Below are 25,273 nucleotides of genomic sequence, written 5' to 3'. Positions count from 1 at the left end.
AACAGGACAAAGCTATTAGTAGATCCCAGTGCCATGCTGAGAAAGAAATGGTCACAGCTGAATGGGATCACAGAAAGACTTAGGGTAGGGAGATACCCTCAGAGCTCTTGGCTTAACTTCCTGCTTGATGCAGGACCAACCCTGAAATTGGATTCAGCAGTAGGGATGACCGGAGGACTAAGACCTGGTCTTGCTTATTTTATTAGAGTAGATGTTCCCTAAATGTCTTTAGGCTGCCAGTATATAAAGACAAACAGAAGCTAACATTTCTTCTTTCTTGTGCCTTTTGAACTTAGAGCCTTTAGCTGTAACTTAAGTCTGCTTCAAAGATTGACATGGGAAACTCTTATTTGGCTCTCTGGTAGTATGATGATCGGTAGTGTGAGAATACATTCAAAGACTTGTAGATCCCTTATATACTGAATGATTCCCACTGGCTTTCACTGAGCTGACCGCTGTAAGTGAGCTTGAAACTTGAGTTCCACTGTTGATTTTAATGGTAATATTTCAGATAGAGGAAACACTAGTTTGACTTCTCATACTGTGACAAGTCAAAGAATGCAGGTACAAATTCAGTGAGCCTAATGTGAAACTAGTTTAGTAGGATAAAACTGGAACACCCGCTGCCAGGTTAATGACTGTAACATGCAGGACTAGACTTCTGAGTGTCTCCCATTCATAGTTTTCGAATTCTTGAGGACACATTCTTCTGTCACACAGAAAAATAATTGTTTTGCTCCTGTAAAGGACAGTCATGTCTTGTTAATCTATCAAAGTTCTTTGAACAAAGATCCAGTAGATAAGATCTAGGGTTTTTGATTAAGTCCATCAGAATCTCTAAAAGAAACTAAGTGACCATGAGATAAAACAGAAAGTCCTCAGTTAGGTTAATAACTGGTTAGAAGATAAGAAACAGAGTAAGAGTGAACAGTTGATTTTCACGGTGAAGGGAGATCACTGATGGAGTCTCAAGGATATGTACTGGAAGTTGTGTTTCTTAACACATTCAGTTATTTGTACTGAAGGTGAATAATGGTCTGTCAAAGTTTGCTGATAATACAAAATTATTTGGATTGTTAAAAAAAAGGCCAGCTATGATGGATTGCAGAAGGATCTTACAAGACTGGGACTCTTGGCAATAATCTAGCAGGTGGTGTAATGTAAACCTATGTAATTGAGGGAAAACATAACTCTAAACACAAAATGATGGGCCTCTGTCATTGCTGTTATCACTCAGTAATAGGTCTGGGGCTGTAGCTAAGTTTTTAAGGAAAATATTGCCCTCTTGCTGAATAGCAGTAAATAGGAAATGGGTTATTGCAGATTATTAAGAAAAGAGTAAAGAATGAAATGGAAGACATTGTATTGAAGATGTGGGTGCATCATAGACTCATATGTAGTTGTGGTCCTCCTTACACATTTTGAAGGGTGTAGAAGAACAGCAAAGAAGTTAAGAGGTGACAGGGATGATCAAAGGCATAGAACAGCTTCTTTATGAACAGCAAAGTAGAATGGTTCTTTTCATGCTTTTATAGATGGTCAGGAATATGATGGGGTTAAAAATGATTGGAATGTAGTAAGTGTCTGAAAAATCATCAGGGATAAAGAAAAAATAAATAAGCAACAATAGCTTGCTCTTTCTTCCAGCCTAGAACTAGGGACTGACAAATGAAACTAGCCAGCTAGCAAATTCAAAACCTGTGTGAAGACAATTAAACCATGGAACTTTGTCACAGATTATTGTGGACATTTGCTTACATTCAAGGGGAGAGTGGGTTTTACTCATGGAGGAGAAATACTTGAGGACTATTACATGCAAAGACACTGTCTCTAGCTCAGGAGTTCTCTGAGTTGCAAATAATTGGAAGCTAGTAGAATATTCTATTTGTTTATGTTCATATGCTCAGGAACCTGTTGCAGGCTACTGTTCTGATTTTAGTCTGTGTCTTTGAAATAGTCTAGAGGGCTATCTGGACTCTTTATTTGACCTATTACAATTTCCTTCTATAGGCAGGGATGGTCTTTGAAACTGGGAATAAGACATGAATTTCTGTTCAGACAAACAAAAGTGTTATTTAATTAAAATGAACTCTTCTGTCAGAACTTACAGGGATATGTATGGAAGGTGACACTCTCCAGTCTGTGGACTTCTCATTACCTGCTCTTCCAGTCTTTTTATTAGCTAAATTAGAAAAAGTCACATGAAATTCCCCAATTTTGCCAAGTCTTTCTGCAGATCTTTGCTTTGGCCTTTCTTTTTTTTTTTTTTTTTTGGTAACTGCTGCTTTTTAGTCTGGTCCTCAATAGAAGGAGCAATTTAAAAGAGGAAAAATAAGATTGCATACCCATACCTTGATTTCTCAGAACTGCCTGCCTTCACAGATCCTTTCTCCATCCCCTCACAGAGTTTCTTGGTCGTCTGCCTGCCTAGAGGAGACTCCCAAGAGAAGCAGGGGAATGGATGGAAGTTGGGTACTCTGGAGCATGAGGCCCAGATTAGTACAAATGCTTTTAAAGATTTTAGGAGGCACAACACTGTGAACCTGATCAGTGAACTCAGAGAATTTGATTTCAGGTATGCAACCTTATTTGTTGAACACTCAAGTTGGCAACATGAGACTTTGACAGTTAAAAGATGAGGATTATGGTTTACGTAGCTGTCTTGCATGTCATTGGTGTCAGTGTGGTCAGTCTCAGGTTTTTTCTTTGTCGTGTTATTTACGGATGCTGTTACAGAGCTGTTTTGGAAGGGATTTGGTGTGGGGAAAAAATGGCAACTTGTGTTTATGTTGTAAACTAATGTCTTTTTTTTTATTTCTGAATTCTATAGAATTTATTGCTTGTGTTCTTTTTGCAATGAAATATCCTTTTTCTTCAAGTGGTACAATGTGGTAATCCAATGTTGTTCTGTCATATTTTACTAGATTTTCACAAGTTTCAAAATCAGGAGTCTGACTTTTCAGTTAATTATTACTCAGAGTACGTTGATTTGAAAAGTTCCTTTTTGTTTGATTCTAATTCCTCACACTTATTTCTATCAAAAGTGTCTAAACATTACATCTATTGTTCTGGAACTTGTTGGTTTTCTTCCACCTTTCTGATATTTCTGAACTTGAGATTATAATACATGTTAATGCATTTATGTCTGCAGAAATTATTCTTTTTAAACTAGCAAGTTAACCCAAAAGTACTGAAATATTGTTCTTAATAGTCTAATAATTGAATGGTAAACTACATTCTGAATGTACATATTTTAAAACTATCGACTAGAAAATCCTGTCAAATTAACAGTAACTATCCACTGCTACCAGTAAGGTTTTTTCTTTGTCCTGATGAAATTTTGTGGTTGGCAAAGATAAACATGCCTTTGATATGGCCTTTGATCCATTTATTAAAAATGCTTTGAGTGATTAAATGTCGATGTAGAAGTTTTCAGCATCACAGATTCTGCTTTTCAGCAAGCAAATACTGTCTAATGAAGACAGGCATTCTCCTGGACCTTGTTTTTCTTTGGACACAGTAGTAGTAGTACGCAATGCACAAAAGTGGACTTCACGCTGATTTTACAGTTTTTGCATCCCCAGTTGCTGAATGTTGTTTTCATAAAATACCTCTTCAATTGAAAAAACTTGTGTATTTTAGACTGTGATAAGGAGAAAAAAAGTACATGAATATTGAAAGTCAACGTGATGTTGTTGAGGACAAAATATGTGACTAATAATTATCCTAAAATACCTTTACCAAAAGCTGCAGCATTTTCAAAGTAAATTCAAGCTTTCAATATCTTCAGATTTATTTTTTTTTTTTAATAAAATGTAGTGCTGCACTGCTAGTTCAGAACCTTTCTGTATGCTGAAAACTGTGAAATGTAAAACTGAAACCCGGGTTTCCTTGGAGGAGGGGAAGAAACTAAGACTACTGCATTTATCTTACTTCCAGTACTTTAACTCAGGAACATTAAGCAAACACTGAACAATTCACGGTTCTCAGTGCAGAAGACCGATTTACAGGCCTGAGAGGTTCCATTTAGTGAGCAGCTAAATTTTTCATTGGGCTTCTGATTATTTTTCAGAACTGTCTGAGGAGAGTTGCTGTTGCATAGCATGCTTTCTGACAGTGTTCCTGCTGATGTAAAACAGTCCTACAGTCAGTGGTCCCAGCTCTTCCCACCCAGGGTCTATCTCTGACTTTATCCATGCCCTGGGGACCTGAATTTCATTTGAATGCTTTTTAACACACAAAGAAGTGGTATATACACACACATACACCAGTGTAAAGGGGACATTTCTTGCTCAGTGGAGAACATCATACCATAAATAAATAATGCTTACAATGAGTTTATCTTAAGGCAGCAAGGAAAAATAATGGATAACCTATGTTTTCAGAATGGCAATTCTTTAATTTTTCACTTCTGCATTACTATGTATGTTCTGCATCTCAGAGAGATTAAATTAGTGGGAGAGGCAAGTCTGCCCTGCAGTAGGGAAGAACATAATCTGAAATTCTGCATGTTGTGCCTGTGGATTCAGCCTGTGGTGGGAAGCCTTTTTCGAATTAACCATGAAACCTCTAAAATACCACTTTTTGGAGTAAAGTAATTCTGATTATTTCTGTAATGTTTTCTTTTATTCTTGCGATGTTTTCCACTGTGTTCAGCACTCTTTGAAAGCTTTCAACTGTGTGTTTTGCCTGAACAGTGAGCTTTTGGGTTTCATCTCCTTGGATCCTTACTCAAGTGCCATCTCTGGTAGGCCTGATGGGCCTTCATGGAACATACTTGGTAGTCAACATTGCAGCAAACTGAACTGCTTTTAATCTTTCTTGTTTTGAACACATAGACAAGACTGCATTTTAGAACTGACTCTTGCAGTGTTTTAGCATGTACCTTTAGTGTATGGGACTGTGGGTGCAGCCAACCCGTCTGAAAGCAGCAGACTAGATTGGACTGTAGCCTCAGTTGAGTCTTTCCAGTAGTAAAATAATGTTTGAGACTTTCTGATAGAAGGGGAGAAGCTGTGTTGAACTCTGATCTTTAGCTTTTCAGTGTATGCTGATTATTCTCTTAGTTACATTGCCTTTATCTGCAAATAAGAAAATTAAGTTGCATGCAGAAAAATAACCTCCAAGTTTTGGCTTTTCTCTCTGTTTGGGATATTACAGCAACGTTTCTGTTCTAGACATACTTATTTCATACAGATGTAACTCTGTCTTACAGTGTCCACATGCATTCCTGTTAAGCATATCTCACATGTTGCTGTTTCCCAAATACAAAGTGTGTTTGATTGCAAGTAGGTACTAGAGAAGGAGCCTCTACTAATAAAGAAGGTTGTATCTCCTCAGTCATTTTATATCATCATAATTTTTATTATACTGAAGGAGAGAGAATCATGAGGGGGGGAAAAGTTTGCTATGTGAGACTTCTGGTGTGCTGGTTTGTGGGAAGTGATTTGCATAATGATTCATCAGGAGGCCAGAAAAAGCAAAGAGTACCTCATTATATTCAGCCTTCAATAGACATGCCAGGCTTATTGCTGTTTAAAGGAGTCAGTGTCTTGATCTTCATAATCTGAACCAAAGCACCTTAAATCTAAAAAATGAACTGCAGTTTAAAAACAAACAAAAGCTCAGAAATGAAAGCTGGGGACATTCCCAGCCCATCATTCCAAAATCAGTAAAACTTCTAAGTAAAAATTTTTCAGTAATGTTTCATTTTTTTAACTCTTGCATGTGTATGTGTGTTTGTGTGTGTGTGTCTGCATGTGTACATGCAAACTTAATTTGAGCAAGTGCACAGACAGGCACCTGGGGAGAGGGGAGGGGGACGAGCAGAAAAAAAAAAAAAACAACCCAAAAACCAAATAAAAACCTGAGAAACAAATGGTTGGAGGCAAGGAGTATGGTCAGTTTACAAGTGAATCAGATGCTTGCATGATTTTACTGAATACTGATATATTACTGGTCTCAAAATTAGCAAAATCAGTACTGAGGCAACTTCATGAAATGCCTGTCATGTTTTGAAAATTGAGATGCACTGTATTATTCTGGCTATACGTTTTTCTCTTCAGCTTTGGGCTGCACAAACAATGGCAATTTTTGTTACAAACATCATACTAAAAATAACAGGTGTTATCTATATTTTTTCGTCTCTGACTCAGTATTACTCAGAAACAGTTTGCAGTGTAAAATTTGGGTGTGTGTTTGCAAAGAATTAGTTTTACTTTTGAAAGGAGGACTGCAATTCCATTTAGAAGGGGAATGATACATTGCTTTAATGTGGCCCATTGAACAGGGGTCATGCAGTGATGACTTGTCAGGGAATTGGGTCACAGCAGAACATACGTGAAGTTGTATTCAGTGATGTTTGGCCACCAAATCTTCAAATCTGATTTTCCCATGTAGTTTGAAACTAGCTTGTTACTTTGTTTTGTCAGATGATAGAGAATGTTTAATTGTAAGTCTTCCTACAATAAAGAAGGTGAAATGGGATCTTAGGCAGCTATTGTGGTGCTTAGTGGTTGTTTTAGAATACCAGCATTTTTACTTCTGAAGTACCTGCATATTCTGATGTACCACTCACTTTCAGCAATTTCTAACCAGTGCTCTTTTTGTAGTGATTATTCATCCTAAACTTTAAAATCAGCATAGTTTCCTGAATGTGAGGATGAAAATAATGATGCGTAATGAATTGTCAGCATTTTGAAATGTTGTATCCTTCCCAAAAAACCCAAACCAAACAAAAAAACACCCAACCGTTAAAGCACAACAGATACATCTTTCGAGGACTGTTAAGAATTGAATCAAATGAGTATGTGAATTAATTGTATAATTCAAAATGTGCTAACACTAATTTCATGTGGTAGCCTTTTGTTGATGCTTAAAACATTTCGCTTCTAGGTCAGCATGATGGACCTCTACCACGGCAGCATGCTGGATTGCTTCCAGAGTCTCTGATATGGGCATATATTGTGCAGCTCAGCTCTGCGCTACGGACCATTCATACAGCAGGACTGGCATGCCGAGTTATGGATCCAACAAAGATTCTAGTAACAGGCAAAACAAGGTAATTAAAGTGTTCATTCTCACTGTTGCTGTGATCTGTATTCATGGTAGCAGCTTACCATGCACCTGTTACAGAAATAACAAAATCTAACTGGAAAGTTTTGTTATATTTAACTGGTGTGAGATGATGTGCTAAAGCTTGTAAATGTTTTTTAGGGTTCCTTTAAACATATATTCGGAAAACTTATGTTCAGATCCACAACTGACCATTTAGAAATGTGTTGATTTATTTGTAAACTGAAGATTATCTGTGGCATTTTGTCAAATAGTAAAACTAGTATTTTGTGCTTCATAGTAGTTTGAGTACTGATGACTCTTTTATCTTATCAAAGCATTCATTGAATGCTAGAGAATAAATTCAGTATTCAACAAAATTTAATGACACTTCCTCCTTTTCTCTTCTTGTTCCTAAAGGTTACGAGTTAATTGTGTTGGGATCTTTGATGTTTTAACATTTGACAACAGTCAAAATAATCCACTGGCATTAATGGCTCAGTTTCAGGTAAGGCAATACTGCCATAGTTAAGTTGGTGGCTTGGTACAGGGCATACTGAAAACCAATGTGATTCCTTTTGGAAGACAAGTATTTAGAAATGTGAACTCTCATTTTGTTATCTTCTGCTTCTGAAATTTCAACAAATTTACCAAGCAGGTTGAACTATTAGTATTTAACAGACTTAAGTCAGAAATGGTTGGAAATAAGAATTTCTAAAGGAAAGAAGAAAAATCTTACCTTTAGTGTTAGAGAGCAAAAAATAATAGTTCAGTAATAGTTTTTGCTCTACTTTCTCTTCTGTTATTTTAACAAAAATAACTAAGTGTTAGATACCTGTTCACAGAGGAGTAAGATCTTTTAAATAACTGCACTTAGGCAATTTCTGCATTCCTAAAAGGTTCTAGTGTATCTTTATTTTAGGCTCCTAGTTTTTCCATGCTCTCCTGGTGTTCTCTGAATTGTGGACTGCATAATTCCTGAATTAAGAAGAGTCCCTTTAGACTTAAAACTATTCCACAGTCATCTGGAGCATCACTGTGTGCAGAAGTGCCTCTTTCCCTAACTTCCACTCAGGGTAAAGTACATTGCTTCAGCAGTCATCTACCCTGTCTGTACTGGGAGTGAAAGACTACAATAGGGAGTTGGATTTAATTTATTTTTCTTAATTGAGCTTATTCACTGTGAGAAAAGTGCTCGTTCAGACTCTTCCAGTAATAAATGAAATGTTTCAACTTTGGCCAGGCAGAAACTAGCTTATTGGAGACCATGTCCTAGAACATAGCAATTTTTTTTTTTAAAATGATACAGTAAAGCAATTTTCAGTGTACTTTTAGTACATCAAAGAATTCCCTGCCCTGCCCCTACCAGCTACATATCAATTGGCTTTCGGTAATAATTTACTGGAAAAGAACTGAGAGAAAATAGAAATACATGCAAGCGATGGATCCCATGCCTAAAAATTTAATGAGTTGGGGTTTTTTCTTTTTTTTTTTTTTTTTTTTTAAGTCTAAATACTACTTTAAATTTATTTTAATTGCAGCTGGGAAAAAGATCCTCCTGAGATATTATGACATGCAAGTAATTTTAAAGCAAGATGTTTAATGTACTTGGAGGTACAAATCTAAAAATACCCACAGGTACATGAATCTGTCAAAAGCATTTACCACCATAGCAGAACAACACTTGGCAACTAACTTCTTGGTAATGCCTGGTTTGTTTAGGGGGATGTTTTTGCATGTGTTATACATTGTTAGTATCCAAATTGTTCAGCTATTACTGCCAAACCAGAAAAGAAGTACTCTTAAATACATAGTTTGGAAGACCTAAACTGGAGTTAGAAAATACACTATTGTAGTCTTTTTTTTCTTTGCTTCCTCTAGAAGGGCTAGCTTTCACTATCCATTTTGTTCCCTCAGAGATTCTGGACTGAGTTCACTCCTTGAAATTCAGGAGTCATTTATCATCCTCTACCTTTGTTTGCCCCAGCCAGATAAAATTACAAAATAACAGCTGCTGCTTGTCCTTTTTCCTCTCGAACCATGACCCAGTTCCTGAATTCCTCTGGGACTCCTGTGACTGTTAAAAATGTAGGTTATCTCTTGGTTTACTGCCCAGCTTATATGCATTTCCTTGTTGTTGTCTTCAATGGAGGGAGGTATTTTTGTTAGCATTTGTCACTTTCTGGCTATTTCCCATTGTTGATATAGGTAGGAAAGAGTTTGGCCAGAATGGTGAGGGGCTATGTAAAAGGAATGCAGTTGTTCTTTACAATCTGTGTTAAACACATTAACTTATATGATCATTTAAGAGTTAAATAAAGGCAACAATAAGGGAAGCTATGAATGGCTGCTTGCATTAAAAACAAGGTGTTAAACCTGTATAAATTCTAGCACATCACTTCATACCCCCCAGTCCTTAAGTTGTGTGTCAGTTATGAGAAAACAGATGGAAAACTGTAAATGGTAATGTAGGAAACAGTAGAAAGGTTTCATAAAGATTTCTGTGTTTGGTATAAAACAAAGGTGAGTCCTCTACATATGAAATGAAGAGAAAACATAAGTTTTATTGATTTAACGAGGGCTATAACATTGTGTTTGTTTGAAGTAAATATTTTTAATTTAGCAAACCAGAATAACTTCACATATATCTCCTCAAATTAAAGAAACTAGCTGAAGAGGCCTCTGAAGTATTAATGTTGACAAAAAAAAACAAAAAAAAAAACCAAAAAAAAAACCAAAAAAAACCCCAAAACAAACAAACAAAACAAAGCAAACCCCAAAAAGCAAGCAAGCAAACAAAAAAAAAACAACCAAAAAATCTAGGAACTTGGAGGGACTTCTAAGTGCCTTTGCAGAACTTAAAAGGATAAGTGAATCCACAGAATTGTAGAGTGGATAAGCTGATATTGATCAAAGCAAAGCAGTGAAACAGGTTAAGCAAAAAAGTAATGTCAGATTCAAAGAGTTTATGGAAAACAGATCTTGCCAAAAATAAGGTTTGTTTGACTAGCTTATATGTCTGGCTGATAAAGCCAAGTGTATGAAATGCTGAGGTATTTCCAGAGCATTTGGTATAGTAGCACATACCTTTTCAATATTTAAAAAAAAAATGCAGAAGGGAAAGGGTACCTATTCAATTAGCTTTTTAATTGTTCACTGATATATTTTAAATTCATTTGATGACAGGAAGACATTAACAAAGAGGGCTCTTTCTGGGTGTATCTCCTAGGGGCTGGTTTTTAGTCAAAGGGTATTTAATATTTCTATCAATGAACTAGATGATGGTGATAAAATCTTTACTAGCAAAGCGTTCAGGAGATAAATTGAATTGAATTGCTAATTAAATGGTCATTACTTGCATGCAGGGTACGTTTTTTAAAAAAGGCAGCCTGTGCTTAAAAGGTGTAAAGTTTTTCCTTGAAGTTGAGAATCAATTGGGTATGACTTAATAGTCACTGTTGATAGTTACCATGGCAAAATTCTTCTGGCAGGTGTGTGGCAAAAGGAACTGGTGTGATCCATAGATATGTGCAAAGCATGATATGGAGTATAACCAGGGAAATTATTGTAGCTAATGTTGATCTGTACGTTGTACTACAAGGCTACTACAGAAATACAGCATTTATTTCCGATGTCTCTGCGCTGAGGAGGTCTAGTAGTTCTCACGTGCCTCTGACCTTTCTCTGCCTAGAAGCAGGAAGAGCTGAATCTGTTGATATTTTCTGAGGGGAGGTAAGGGCTTAGTAGACCTATGTGGATTTCTTCCTTTTTAGACAAAGATGGTGTACCTCACCTTCTGGGAAGTTGTGTAACCTGTCTGCATGGATATAGTTGGTCAGTGGATGGTAGTTCTAAAATAGAAATCGGGCTTCCATATATCCTGATATCCATTCCCCTATCTTACTGGACACAGGAAAAAAATCTGTCTGTCTTTGTACACTTGTAAAACTTCAGACACTGGGCGTTGTAATAACATTTTCTTGGAAGGTTTCAGCTGTCAGTATAGCGAAGCACCTCCAGAGAGCAATTAATCTTGCTCAAAATCTGAATTGTCTTGTAGAATTGCAGATATCTTAAATCTATCAGACTCCTAACTGAATCGCTTGAAGTTCAGGGTCATAAAATTAGTGGGATGAATCTAAGCCACTTTTGTAACTAGTGAAACATTGACTGTAATTTGAATTGTGTGTGTTTGAGGTTGCATTGGTGTATTGTACCATCTGTGCCAGTTTTTCTATTAGATGTACTTTGCAAAACAAACAAGAAGGAAGGTTGCAATTCAAATGCTCAAAAGACCAAATGCCTGAAATTAGAATTTCCTGAGTGATGTTATATAGGCTCATTCTCAACCATTTTTAAAATCAAATGCAATCTGTATTATGAAAACATCTATGTAAAGGAAGACTGTTTTCACAGGGTCTTGCCTGAAGTTGTAAGTTCTGTGTGTATCAGGGTTGTGTGATGATAGAGAATTTTATAGTAGACCTCCTTATGAATTATTAGGAATTGCAAGGTGTTAAGTGTAAAGTAGTAGACTGCAGAAAGAAATAAGATCATCTTATGGTTAATGCAAATACTTACATATTTCTAAGTCTTTGCGGGGGTGGGGGGCGGGGGGAAATAACAAAAATGCCGTTGTGACAGATGTCTTTATATAGATTCTGCATCAGCAAGATTTCTCTGTTTAGTACTATAGCAGTGTTCCCTGCTGCTCAAATTGACTTCTTGGTAGTGGAAACAAGTAGGTTCCCACCAAAATGGGGTTTGTTTGCTCTGTTTCATTTGTCTTTGGCAAAGTACAAATGAATGCTGATACTGAGGAATTCCTGGTTCCACAGGAGATAGTCTAGCAAATGCCAGTCCCATGTCTTTCTCTACCACTTTGTCCTTATTTCTGTCTCACTTTGTGTCCCGTTTCTGTCTTCATTAGTTACAAGAGTACCATGCTTTTTAACTTCTGCCATGTTGCATATCCATGTTTAAATTGTTCTGCTTAATCATACTTGATATGGAAACAGTGGGGACATTGAGAGACGTGGAAATGTTTTCTTTACTCTGTCCCTTCACACCTGGGAGGTGTGGCCACAGGGAAAGCTCTGCCTAGTTACTGCAGCCAGAGGCAACAAATGTGCTTACCCCTCTGGGTGGAGGGGCTGTGAGGGGCTGTGGCATGTTCACTGTCACAGCAGTTTTCTAAAGCTGCCAAAGTCTAAACAGAACTTTTAATGTTGCAGTGCTGACAAATTTTTGGCCTTATAGAAATGACAAAGGTGTTTTCCTTGTGTGACTGCATTCTCTGCTAAATGGTGCAGCCCTGCTCCACACTACGAAGATGACATTCTTCACTTTTTTACTTGTGCAAAAATATCTTCTTTTTTTCAGGAAAAAAAAAAGCCTCAGGAAAGTACTAAATTTGTAGCTCAAGCTGACTCTTAAATTCAGTCTGAAGCAGGCATCCAGCATGGAGAGCTGCAGGTGTTTCAAGTTTCACCAACTTGTATGCAGCTGAAAGGCTACTAATTAAGCTCTTGATTTTAGGAGTGGGCTTCAAAATCTGGTATAGCTTTAAAAGGTAATTTCTAGTGGCTGTCTATTAAAAATAACAGAATTTTCTTCTGTGGCAAGGCAGCCTGTATCTGGTGTGGAATTCACTGGATGGCTAGTGTGAAAAGATATGAATCTAGTATATACAAATAATCCTTGATAGGTATTTCTGTGTCTCGTATCAAGAAGACTTGCTCTATTTGCCACCAATTCCTTGACTCATCAGGAGCGAGCAGGTGGGTGGTTAGGAGAACCTCTTTGCAGAGCTTCTGCTCACTACACAAGAGTTCTCTCTGGTAGTATCCTTAAGCTAAAAATGTGTAAATTTTAAGTATTCAAAGGTAAATATAGTACTTAGAAGTTGCTAGGTATCAGGACAGATTTTTCCTCTGTATGTTTTGACTACTGGAATTTGGACAGATATATTGAACTATGTTTTGAATAGCATTTAGATGCTCGAATTCTTTTAAGATTATTGAAGAACTGTCTCTTTTTAAACATGTAGTGTACCATAGGTGGTATTTATCTATACTAAGATTTTTGTCTGTGTTTTCCCTGTTAGCAAGCAGATCTGATCTCTTTGGGGAAAGTTGTGTTGGCTTTGGCTTGCAATTCTTTATCAGGAATTCAGAGAGAGAATTTGCAGAAAGCAATGGAACTGGTGACAATCAACTATTCCTCTGATCTGAAGAATCTGATTTTGTAAGTTTGCTTAATAAATCTTTTAAAGGAAATGATTACTTTTTAAAACATATAGATGAAAATGTCAAATAATATTTTTAGATGCAAGTGAGATTAGGTATAACTACTGTCATTGAGTGGTCTGCACAGTCAATGCATCATTAACATTATAATTTAAAATTTGTATAATATGTGTTTTCATGGTGTGTCCAATAAAATCAATGTCCTTTCTTTACTAAATACTGTTAAAGTATTTAAACAAACCAAGCATTTTAAATTCTTCAGTACTGGGCTTCATTGCCTGTTACCCACAATAGCAATATGCTGGTCTTACCTTACAGTTTCAGAAGGTGTTAAGGAATAGGCACATTGCCTTTTCGACCAAAGGGTTGAATGCTAGTTTTTCCTGGCTGCATATTTTGTTGTTCTTTAGTATAGTCAGCCTTTATTCTCCTGCTGCCTAAGAGGGAAAAGTAGAAATCTGTCCCCTCCCTCACTTGAAAAACAATTGCATGACAATCTGAATCTTCGCATCTTCTCTTTTTGAGTCTGTTCTTGCTGTTTGAGTGCATGAACTACACAGTTCTGTGAATGTACACTCCTATCTTGTGTGAATAACTGACTGGATGTATACGTGTAAGTTAACACATGTTATCTCTGTTAATATAATTTTGAAGAAATGCTGTGATTGTCAACTTTGTGTATTAAATAGTCATCAGGGTCAAATAGTTATAAAATCATAATAGAATGATTTGTGGCATTTGCAGCATGTTTAAGTAATCTTTTTGGGGGTGGGATATTTTGGCAGGTATTTGCTGACTGACCAAAACAGGCTTCGCAGTGTAAATGATATCATGCCTATGATTGGTGCACGATTCTATACTCAGTTGGATGCCGCTCAAATGCGAAATGATGTTATAGAGGAAGACCTTGCAAAGGTAAATAATTTAGTAATTCCTACAGGAAGACCTATAGTTGGTATTCCTGCAGCTGTAACTTAAGAGGGAATGTTTTCTACTGGTGGGGTTGTGTGTTTTGTTTTTTTTTTTTTTTTTTCCTTTTTTCATTTAGCAACTTAAGTAATCTTCCTGCAGACTTGAGAACTCTGAGCTCAAGGTATTGAAGGTCCAAAGGACTCCAAGAACCACTAATTTTAGGATGTTGTAAGCTGGGCTTTAACTGAAGTAACATCTTCATGCGCAACCAGCAGTCTTGGGAAGAATGGTTAAAAAGTAATATTCTGAGTAAATAAGGCCATGTATGTCGTCACACACTAGATCATGCAGTTTGTGCTAGAGGTTATACAATAACAAATGTTACTTTTAAATTTTGGATAGATTTGGGTTCCAGTGTCCCTTTACTTGTCTCGTGTTTTCCTTTCTAAATGAATGCCAGAGGTAAAGGCTGCCATCCTCAGTTTCCTTGAAGTGTGCACCTCTTGCTGTGGTTAGTCTGTCAAATTCTGTCAAGGTATCAAGTGCTAGCTACAAAGGAAATATGTACTTTGTCCCATGTTAGTGTGTATTTCTTCAACAGGAAAGGGTGTCTGCTCATCAGAAGCCCTTGATCACAGGATTTTCTAACAACACTGAGATACAGAAGACTTTCATGATGCTGAAGATATGTATGGGATAGAGTATTAAGTTTTTAAGGATTTAATCAAGTCCTGTGACTCCTTTCCACTACATGCCCTCAGAGAATTTCTTTTTTAAAGGGCAGTAGACCTTGGGTTGGGATACCAATGGAGTGTTTCTCTTAATTCCTCCACCATTGGCTTGTTGGATAACAGTTTTTCCCTCCTTTACTGAAAGATATTGAAATCTATCAGAAGCAAAGACCTGTAGAAGAGCAAGGTGGTACCTACACTGAATGCAGAGCTGTAGATGACAGGTACCCACTGTATCAGAGTCAACCACTACTCCTGCTCTGAAGATGTTTAAAATCACTTCTTGTTAAGGTGGCCCAATGTGCCTGCACAAATTTAGGCAGGTGGACTTTTTCCCATAACAAAGATGGAGATTGTCCTGTAATCAGCATTAAGCAGGTCACATTTTCAGTTGTGTTGTTTGTAGCAGTTGCTCATTACTGGCAGATGAGCAGAGGCACTGCCAATCCAAGCTGTTGCATAGCCCACAGTTTGGCAACAGCTGTTTACCTGGCAGTGATAAATAGCAGTTGTTAATTAGCTGTCATATTATGAATACTATGAATTGTTTGTACACATCCTCAGTAACATCAGAGCTACAGTATCCTTTAAGTTTAGCCTGGTACCCTCTCTTTATTACTGCCCCAAAGCCGATACTTAGGGGGAAGTATTAGAACAAGACTAGCATGTATGATATTTTGTATTTAGGTCTGTATATAGTTAAAAACTTTGTTTTCTTAAAGCCATGAGTATTTTGTTACTCCTTTAATGCTCACATTTCACACAGCAGTGACCCCATTATGCTATACATTTCCTTCCTCACCTTAATATTCCCATCATTTATATGTCACAGCATTCAAAGCTTCAGTTTTTCAAGTCCTGTAATCCACTCTGTAGAAGAGCTCCCTGCCTTACAGGCTACCAAGCCTGCAGAGAGGCCACCTGGAGACTTAGTGCCAGTGTTGTTGCTCAGCTGTGTCACCATTGACTGGGAATCTGCAAGGCAGTGGCATTCATTCACACAGATGTGGTTTTGGCTTTTGTGTATTTGGCCACATACCAAAAACATTATTTGGAGGTTGTATAGACCTCTGCTAGCTGGAAAAGGTAAGTTTTCCCTGTCAATCTCATAAGCGTAGCTACAGTTGTGGTACAGGCTGTTCTGCTGTGTGGTTTTCTTAGACTGGTAATAGAAGTCTTGTGATCCATAGGTTGTTTGAGGTCAACCCGATCTAGTCGGGCATGTCCCTGCTCCTTGCAGGGGGGGTTGGACTAGATGACCTTTGAAGGTCCCTTCCAACCCTAACCATTCTATGATTCTAAGTTATTATCATCTTGACCTACTTTATTTACCCAGCTGTGCACAGTAATATGCTCCAGACTGAATTCATTTGAAATCAATGTGGTAGTGCATGGAATGAGACACAGCTTAGCATGAATAATGTTGGAGAGCTGGGCCACTGGAGAATATGAATAATATTGGGAGAGAATCTTTCTTGTGCCAGCTTTGAGCAGCTTTTACTTAAACAAAAAATTAATCCACAGTGCAATGTGAGCTGGGATGTAACTCTTTTTACTATATCCTAAGTGATGAGGAAAAATGTATTAAATCAATTTTTCAATTGCATGTATTCTAAGCATCTGTAATTCTAATGTTCTGTCTTTTGTGTGAACTTGTTCTCCTTGCTTTATTTGTCATTGATGGATGCAGAATTTATACTGTTTTAAGACTTAAATTCTAGCTTTTTTGAAAAAACTTGTTTCAAAATTATACTTGGAATCAATGGCAATTTGAATGTTAGTCTGATGTTATTGTTGCTAAATATTTACTAACAATGGCCTACAAAGCATTTCTGAAAAACAAATCTGGTAATTATGTTCCTTCTCATCCTTGTCTGAAATAAGGTATTGCACTATATACTTCTACAGGTCTTGATAAATGTGTGTATATATTAACATGTTCTTGTTGTTTAACTTCGGATATTTCAGCGTAGACTGACAAGACTTACATTTCCACAAATAAATAGATTGCTGATCCAGTTCCTGCTGGGGCTGGAACGTGTCATCAGTTGTTAAATCTCCACGTAATAATTTGTAAATGAAGTGCTAAAATAGAATGCATTTTCTTTCTGAAAAAGTTATACCCTCCTCTTAGAATAAATAAATCATTGCCATTAACAGTGATTTGTTGGTATTACTACTGTGTATCTTTTGCAAATAAGTGTCTTAATTTTATGTTTCTGAAACTGTAATAGCCTCTTTTTTGTTTTCTAGGAGGTGCAAAATGGAAGGTTGTTTAGGCTTCTAGCAAAACTGGGAACAATCAATGAGAGGCCAGAGTAAGAAATACTTGTTTTCATGGTGTAGAGTATGTAAAACCCGGTTTGCAATGCAAGGTTTCTTCCCTCGTAAATTTAAGCTAAACATTTTCCCTATATTTGACCCTGAAGAAATAAGTATTTAAGAAGCCTTGAGAAAAAATAAGATAAGCAAATTTGGCCAATATTTAAAAGAAAGGAGAAGAGAAGGCTACAAATAGATATGGCAAAGTTGCTTCATTTTTCTAGTATGATTTCTCTTAGTGTCTCTCGAGTGACACTAGTTTTTGAGTAAATTCATAGCTTTAACTGTAGCAAGTGGTGTAGATATTAGTTTTAAGCTAGTTAATTTTCAGCTTGTTTTTTATCAACTGCTACATAAAAATGAAGTGTTCTTGGTCTGTTTTCCATCCTGTTGAATAGACTTGGAGTTGTGTTTGTAAAGCTGGTTTCTAACAGTTACATGTTAAACTTGTTGAAGATAACTCTTGCTTTCTTTCATCACTTTTTTTGTGGCCCTTGGTAGGCATTAGCTTCAGGTACTTGAGCAGCTGAGAAACTTTTAATGTTATCTTCTGGTTTGTGGCAGAGGGAAGACTGTAATTCAGTTGCAAATTAGAACAGGTAGCTTAAAGGTGTTAATCAGTTAGATTGAAGTCATATGTATCTGTGGGTGTTGATTTTTCTTAACTTTCTAAGATTGTTTGTTTTATACCAGATTTCAGAAAGACCCAACATGGTCAGAAACTGGAGACAGGTATTTACTAAAGCTCTTTCGAGATCACCTTTTCCATCAGGTGACAGAAGCGGGTACTCCTTGGATTGACCTCAGTCACATTATCTCATGTCTTAACAAGGTACACTGTACTTGGGTTAGCTTTTAAAAATTTGTTTGGGTTAACTTTCTTTAAAATAATATTACACTTCAAAGCAAGTTGGCATTGGCAGGTTAATTCTGTTGATTTAACTGATGGTTATTTTCCCCCTGGTTTGGATGAAAGCAATGTATTCACTAAGCTAATATTAAAACTATGGATATTTTAAATAAACTTACTACATTAATATTAAAAATTTGGAATTTGGTAATATAGCATGAGATACAGTATTAACTTTTTATTCTAGAATGCATTGAATGTTGTGGATAAGCAATGCTGGTCCCTTTATGCTACTCTGGTCTTTCAACACAGCATAAAGGATCCGTTATGCCCCTTTAACTGGGAGAGGTTTCTGCTGAGATAATTATCACAGAGGATGGTCATAAGCCAAGAGGATCCATTCCTAAACTGTGCTGACCAGAGTAGGAGACAGGAGGGCGTATCAAGAGGGAAACTGAAATAAAAATTTGTGCAAAATCATTACTTTCTAGGACAGTGCTGGAAAATTTCTGTGACTTAAAATATTCAAGTCCACTTCTGATAACTTCTTGAGCCTCTCCAGCCCTTCTTTTTCCGGGGTTGATTTAACAGAGCTATTAGCAGTTTTTCAAGAGCTGCATCACTAGCAAAATTTTAGCTGAGCATAATTAATAGTGGGAGATATGTGAGAGACCACAAGATCTTCAGTAGTTGTAGCGCTTGGCTTGATCCATAAATTAAAAAAGTGTGTGAGCTGATTATTTTTTTTAATTGGCAAATCAGCTTTCAACTTTTTCCGTTGTTTTGCTAAATTTCAGTAATTCATAGGAGGCTAAGATGTTGCTTTGAATTTTTCTTTTTTTTTTTTTTTTTTTTTAATAGCTGCTTGACCATTCCCCTCACTCAGTAGAGAATGGTGATACAAACACTGACAATATACAGTTTCAGTGGCTAGTATTTTCTTGGGTTAGGATAGCCAACTTTCTCTGTCAGAAAAAAAAATAATATATTTAGATCCTTTGGCATGTAACAACTGACTTAACTACAGTTAAATGTTTTCTGAATTGTCAGGGCTTTTAATCTCCTATTAGACCACTGCTGTGCATTTCTTTAACCTCCTTTTTATCTTTCTGGTTGGTGTCTGTAATCACTTTAAAAAGGACATTAAAGGGATTGAGGCTAAATCAAAAAGAAAGCATGTTGATATTCAAATAGGCAGTGAATGCCATCATGATTTGAAAGCAGTGATCCGTACAGTACTGTAGCAAGAGGGGACAGTCCTGAATACATAGGTCAGGTAAGAGACAGTGTCAAAGAATGCCTTGTTCTATAAATGTTCATGGCTTACCTTCTTAAACAGAGGCTCTTCTCTTCTGTGGTTGTGGGCTCATCACACAAAAATTGTAAGGCTTATAGAACTCTACTTTGGAAATACACTCTAAAAACCACTTTTGAAAGTGTAGTGTGCACTAACAGAAGTGGCTATTTGGCCTTTCCTGCTACACTCCAAAAGCATTCCTTTGAATGAAAATTACTCTATTGTTAAAAAAAAAAATTAAAAACTTTTTTTAATGTCACATTTTGGGGATCTTCTCAGCTGGGATACTGATTTATGCCTCCACAGGAGGAGAGAAAGAAAGCCATAAATATTGATGTTTCTAGTTAGCTGTGTAGCTTTCTTAATACAGATCTTCCGTTTCCTATATTCTTTAAGGTGATTCACTGATGTCTTGAATTATGCTAATAGGAACAGTAGACAATATTTCACGAACACCTTAATTGTGACAATACTTTGTAATGGATGCTGGGAGAGACTGGTGGTTTTATCCTACGGGACAAGAATTAAAGCTAATTGACTTGCTTTTGTCCTTCTGAAGCTATTCACAAAGCAGGAACTTTAAATTTGGGAGGTTCGGGCTTTGAAGATTGTGCTCAGAACATCGTTTTAGAAGACAAATGCAAGGAATTTCTAACTTGCTGTGTTGATCCAGACAGCAACCAGTGGAACATCTCAGTGATAAATTTAATTATTCTTCTGCTATTCAGTACAATGTTATAATACGTTTATCTTGCTAGGGTTGTATTTTCAAAGATTGTCTCAATAGTGTCATATCCCACTTGTCTCTGCCCCACCTTTTGTATTGGAACAAGAAAGTTTGTAGTGTTAAGTATTTGGAAATATCAATATATTGACTTAAAGCAGAACTACAAAAGTTTTGCATTTTAAGAGAGTCTGACAATTCTCCATTGATGAACATTTCTTGCAAAGTGAGGATAACATAAGATACAGTGTTAGAAGAGACTTCAGCACATAAAGTAGGATATTCCTCTGTTCCAAATTAGGATTTAGTGGTACATCTCTAAAGTACATAGCGTAACATACAATTTCTTAATATTGAATTTGAGAAGTCAGAGCAAAATATGAAAACAGATGTGGAACAGACTTCACTCTTTAACTTCAAATTATCTATTTGTTTATGAATTATAACTAGGTACGCTTTTTTTTTGAGGAAGGGATGAAATGTACCATACAACTTAGGAACTAGTTTGTTTCCAATACTCCCAAAAACATGAGGTTTGGGTTTCTGCTGGTTTTCAGACTACCTGGGGCTGGTCCATCCATTATTTCTTTTTAGAGTGGTCAAGAAGCAACTTACCTACCCTGCGTAGAGGCTTGTGGATCTTATGTGCAAATGTAATGTCCAACATGGCTTTGTTCATCAGGAGCTATATGGAAATTTTGCTAGGCTTACTACACAGGGGAAGATAGCATTGCAGGATTATTAGCTTTATGGAAAGGGAAGAAAACAATGGTAATGTAGTCCAAAGGTCTGTAATGTCCATCAGGTTAAGACCAAAATGTCTCGATTTTTTGGCAAGTACATTGTTGGGATGCGGTTCAAATCTGCTAATGCAACAGAAAGGAAGGATGTGAATTGCACCACAACAGTGTCCTTGCCAAGAAATTGATTGCTTTTGTTATTGGGGAAATGTTTTGCCATTTCTTTCACACTTCTTTTATTTTATCTTTTGCATTCTTGTTACAGTTAGATGCTGGTGTGCCAGAAAAAATAAGCCTCATTTCCAGAGATGAGAAGAGTGTACTTGTGGTAACTTACAGCGATTTAAAACGCTGCTTTGAAAATACTTTTCAAGAACTGATTGCAGCCGCAAATGGTCAGTTGTAGTATTTGCTGAAAGCATGCAGGACATTGCTGAGGAACTTAACCAATAGCAAATTGCACTACAGCTGAATTGTTGTTGTCATCTCATTTCACATTTGGGAAACAAACAGGAGATGAGCAAAGCTGCTTGCACTTCAGTCAGGTACACTGTTACTTGAAGGGAAGAATGTTTCACTTATCCTAGAGCTAAGGCTGCCATTGGAGGCTTTATCTGTGAAGAATTTATTTTAGATTAAGGAACACATCAGGTGCATGATGTTCCTGCTTTTATTTTTTCCACTTGTATATGCACTAATTTTAATTTTTTTAAGACTTTTCTGATCTCTGAAGTTTTGCCACATTGTATACTTAAGGGAAACTCTTTGCAAGGACATTTCTGGGATACATTTTTGTCACTGAGGATATAGCAAAATTTATTCATTTTTGATATTATTTGCACCCAGAATAGCATAAAGGACCAGGTAAATAATTTAATAGAAATTGTGTTCTATTAATGACCATTTAGTTCGTAACCTCTGTAAAAGTGTGTTGTATGCAAGCTCTGAATGCCACCCACTGTTAGCTCAAAGAAATGTGAGAAGACGAAACTTTTTCAAACCAGTCAAGTGAAGTATCAGTGAATTGAAAAAAGGAAAGAACGTCCCCTGTCATTTGATTTAAACTTGTCTAAGCGAAGTGACGAAAATAGCATAATGGGAACCATCTATAATTTAAGGAGCATATCAAACTTGCTCTAAACACAACCAGCGCCTTTTAAAAACTGTTTGTACGTTTTCCTGCTAGTCAGAAGCATTTACATTTATGCAATTTTTTTAATAGATTTTTTTTTTTTAAAGAAATTGTTTAAATGCCTGAAGTTTCAGGAGTGTATTACTTTAGGTTATTTACAGTATAATTTTTGTATAAAGTTCTGTTCTTTGAACCACAGCTTTATTATGGTACGCTACACTGGACACAGATACAAAGACACTGTTAAAAGAAGATTAACTAAACACAGCAGTTGTCTGGCATCAAGAGCTTTTCAAGTTTTACAGCCTGAATCTGGAGGGATAATGATCTGCTGTGCCTTTGCAGTCACTGCTTAGCCCAAAGTAATATTACTTTTGATAATACTCAACACATGAATATTCCTGAAGTAATTCAATCTCAAAAGTCTGGAATTTTTCTCCTCAATTACCTTTCTAATATTTGGACATGCAGTTGTCTCCAAACTTGGGTATTCATGGGATTTCTAGTTAAACACCTACACTTTGATACTGAAGACTGCCAAATATGTAGGAATTTCCTTTCTTAAAGCAGTAGTGAAGACTGTATCTATCCTTTCCCAGCACTGAATGTTTTAATAGCACTGGGTGCTCACCATGAAGAAAATGTGGAAACTCAAAAGGTCAGGACAGACTCTAAGCACTTGCAACTGATGTTACTGACATCAATTTTAATAATTCTCAATATTTGTAGTTTTCAGAGAAGTTTTTAATATTTCTCTGTCCACTTTTATAAGCTTTAAAATGATTCTCCGCCTTGAGACTTGCATCAAGAAAAAAGCAACTCTCTTCACATCGAAAGCTTTGAAGACTAGGGACATGCTTTACACATTTTAGAAAATGTGGTTGAATCCACATTAGGTAGCATCAGTTGTTGAGTTTAAAAATCTATTATTGTTGCATTTGATCGAATGAATTTTAAAAGGAACATAATGTTTAATATTCAAACAATAACAGTTGCCAGAATGTTCTTTTTAGTATAAAAGGAACAGGAACTTTGAAAAGTGAACATGCAAAACAGTCTTTTATCATTAGCTCATGTATTTGAGGAAGAGCAGCTGTCTTTTATATGTTTTTTGACAAATCATATTGTAATTCTTTTGTACAAAAAAGAAGTAGTTGTATTCTAGAAGAAATATGAAATGCTTAATTTATAAGCGGGCTGAGGTTTTTTTCCAGTATTGTTTTCTTTGAAAATGAAAGGGGATCATCTGTTCAGTTGTGGGGTTTGGGAACCTTTCAAAATTTAATTTGTGGACCAATATTTTGTGAAAGTGTAAGGCAGGGGTAAAATAGGGCTTGAATTCTCATCCTTTTTAGACCAGCAAACCACCCTCTGCAAGACATGTCTAAATTGCAAACCTGTGTGTATTTGCATAATGTCAGTTTGCTTCAGCCCCTAGTAACCTCAGGACTTGGTTTAAAGATAAAAAGGTAGACAGCTAATAAGTTTTCGTACATAATGTCAGCCAGGAAATATTTGGTGTCAGGTAATACATAACATTAAAAAAAAAGCTGAGCTTTGTTTTCTATTTATTTTATTTGGTCTGTATTTGGGAATAATTTGAACAGTCTGAAGTTCAGCTTGGGTGTTTTTTTGGGGAGAGCCCTTCTACCCCATTTTAATTCCATTTAGAAGGTTGTCCTAAAGTTGTAGTAGAATCCGTTCATAGAAAGAACTGTGTATCTGTATTTAAAAAGAAGAGCCACCAGGATGTGCCCTCCCAGATGGGAAATTTAATTCTGACCTTCCTATTTTTTTACAGCTAAAAGCACAGAAGGGACAACCTTTGAAATAACCTGATGTTGGTCATTTAAATTTTTGTACCTGTTTTAAATTCTTTTGCTGTATTTACTATATTGTAAATATTTTGTTGAGGGTACCTATGTATTTTTTATTTGCCCTTCTTTTGGTAATTCAGGTGTCAACTGCTTCCCCTAAAAAGCACCAGTATGTTAAGTTCTAATGTCATGATCCCAATATGTGTTACTCATCTTTAATCCTGTTTTCATTCTTCATGTGTACAGCAGTATTTTTAATAAAGAATACCAGAAATAATGTGGCCTTATTTTGACAATGTGAAGTTCTGAAGTTGGATACTGGGCTTCTCAGCTTTGGTGCTGGAATTGGATTTCATTCTGTCATTTCTTTTGTATTCACTCTATCTGCAATGTAGAGTTCAAACACAAACACAGTCACAAAGTGTGTCTAGTGCTTGCCACTTATATCAGATGTTCTAAAACTTATAGATGTTGTTGACTAGAATCGTACTAATGCACATTTCCTTAACTTCCAAGTCAAGTCCCATCTGCTTCTGTCAGATCAGGTCTGCTTTACTAGACAAGCCCTAATTTTGGAAACTCTACAGTACCCTTGCATTCATGTTTATTGAGCTTTTTTTGCCCAGTTACAGAAGTGCATTAATTTCCCTGATAACTTGCACATGGTGTCATGACACCTTTATTAGTTAGAATTATTTTTTTGTATTGTTAACCAGCAAAGCTGAGATGATGTACCATGACCATGCATATGTAACTTTAAATTTTGTGTGATATATGTGAAATTGTCAATGCTCCCTGCATATGTTTAACATGGAGTCATTATCCCTTAAATTGCAGTGGTTTAGACATTTGATTATATAAGCTTCAGTAAGCTTGATTGATGCACTTACCTAGTCTCCAGTTTCCTTGTTAGTGATGTGCAGCAACAGCTACAAAACTCCTGTGGCAGTAGGTGATCCTGTTACGTTCTGCCCCTGCCTCCTCCCTGAGAAGGTTTCATCTCCGTTTCCTTCCCACACTTGCTTACAGTTTATTTGCAGTGTGGCTTGGTGATCCCCTCAGCTTATAAAATGCTGTATAGCAGAGAGCACTCAAATGAACATCTCTGTGGAGGCAACATGCGCAGCTTCTGGTGGACAGGGTGAGGATGTGGAGATTCTCTGAAGAACGGAAAGCATCTGCCAGGCCTAAGGTGCTAACTCACGTCACAGTTGGTTCAGAACAGGCTTTGCTGGGGACACCTTAGCTCTGTTTGCTGTCCTTTCGTCTTCCAGCTGCAGGAGCAACCAGATGTGGGGGGCAGTTGAATGGGTGTTTGTCAATGGATGTTTGTCTTCCCCCACCATGAAACTTTACCTCTCCTAGAGGCAGAGGTGAATTTTTGCCTCCGGACAGCAGTAAGCACATCTTAGATATCCTGAATCAAAAGGATGTCATTCACACAGGG

General features: G+C 36.7%; 1 protein-coding gene across 10 annotated transcripts in view; it reads left to right on the top strand.

Moving 5' to 3' along the window:
* The window catches only part of PAN3 (poly(A) specific ribonuclease subunit PAN3), a 102,028-nt gene that overhangs the window by 59,484 nt on the left and 17,271 nt on the right, over positions 1-25,273 (top strand). For 4 of the 10 annotated variants that reach the window (XM_086739454.1, XM_086772021.1, XM_086772020.1 and 1 more), the window contains 7 exons: positions 6,895-7,060; positions 7,474-7,561; positions 13,160-13,299; positions 14,087-14,216; positions 17,198-17,262; positions 17,960-18,098; positions 21,143-24,103. In XM_086739454.1, coding sequence (XP_086595580.1) covers positions 6,895-7,060; positions 7,474-7,561; positions 13,160-13,299; positions 14,087-14,216; positions 17,198-17,262; positions 17,960-18,098; positions 21,143-21,283 — 869 coding nt within the window. In that variant the 3' untranslated portion in view covers positions 21,284-24,103. Of the gene's footprint in view, positions 1-6,894; positions 7,061-7,473; positions 7,562-7,975; positions 8,130-8,970; positions 9,136-13,159; positions 13,300-14,086; positions 14,217-15,776; positions 16,031-17,197; positions 17,263-17,959; positions 18,099-19,255; positions 19,393-21,142; positions 24,104-25,273 lie in introns of those variants that run through there. The other 6 variants (XM_086772022.1, XM_086772023.1, XR_015257478.1 and 3 more) reach the window with 6 other exon arrangements.

The sequence above is a fragment of the Chlamydotis macqueenii genome, chromosome 1 (genome assembly GCF_036417535.1).
Source record: "Chlamydotis macqueenii isolate bChlMac1 chromosome 1, bChlMac1.mat, whole genome shotgun sequence".
Taxonomy (NCBI): domain Eukaryota; kingdom Metazoa; phylum Chordata; class Aves; order Otidiformes; family Otididae; genus Chlamydotis; species Chlamydotis macqueenii.
This window is presented reverse-complemented; position numbering and strand designations above follow the sequence as displayed.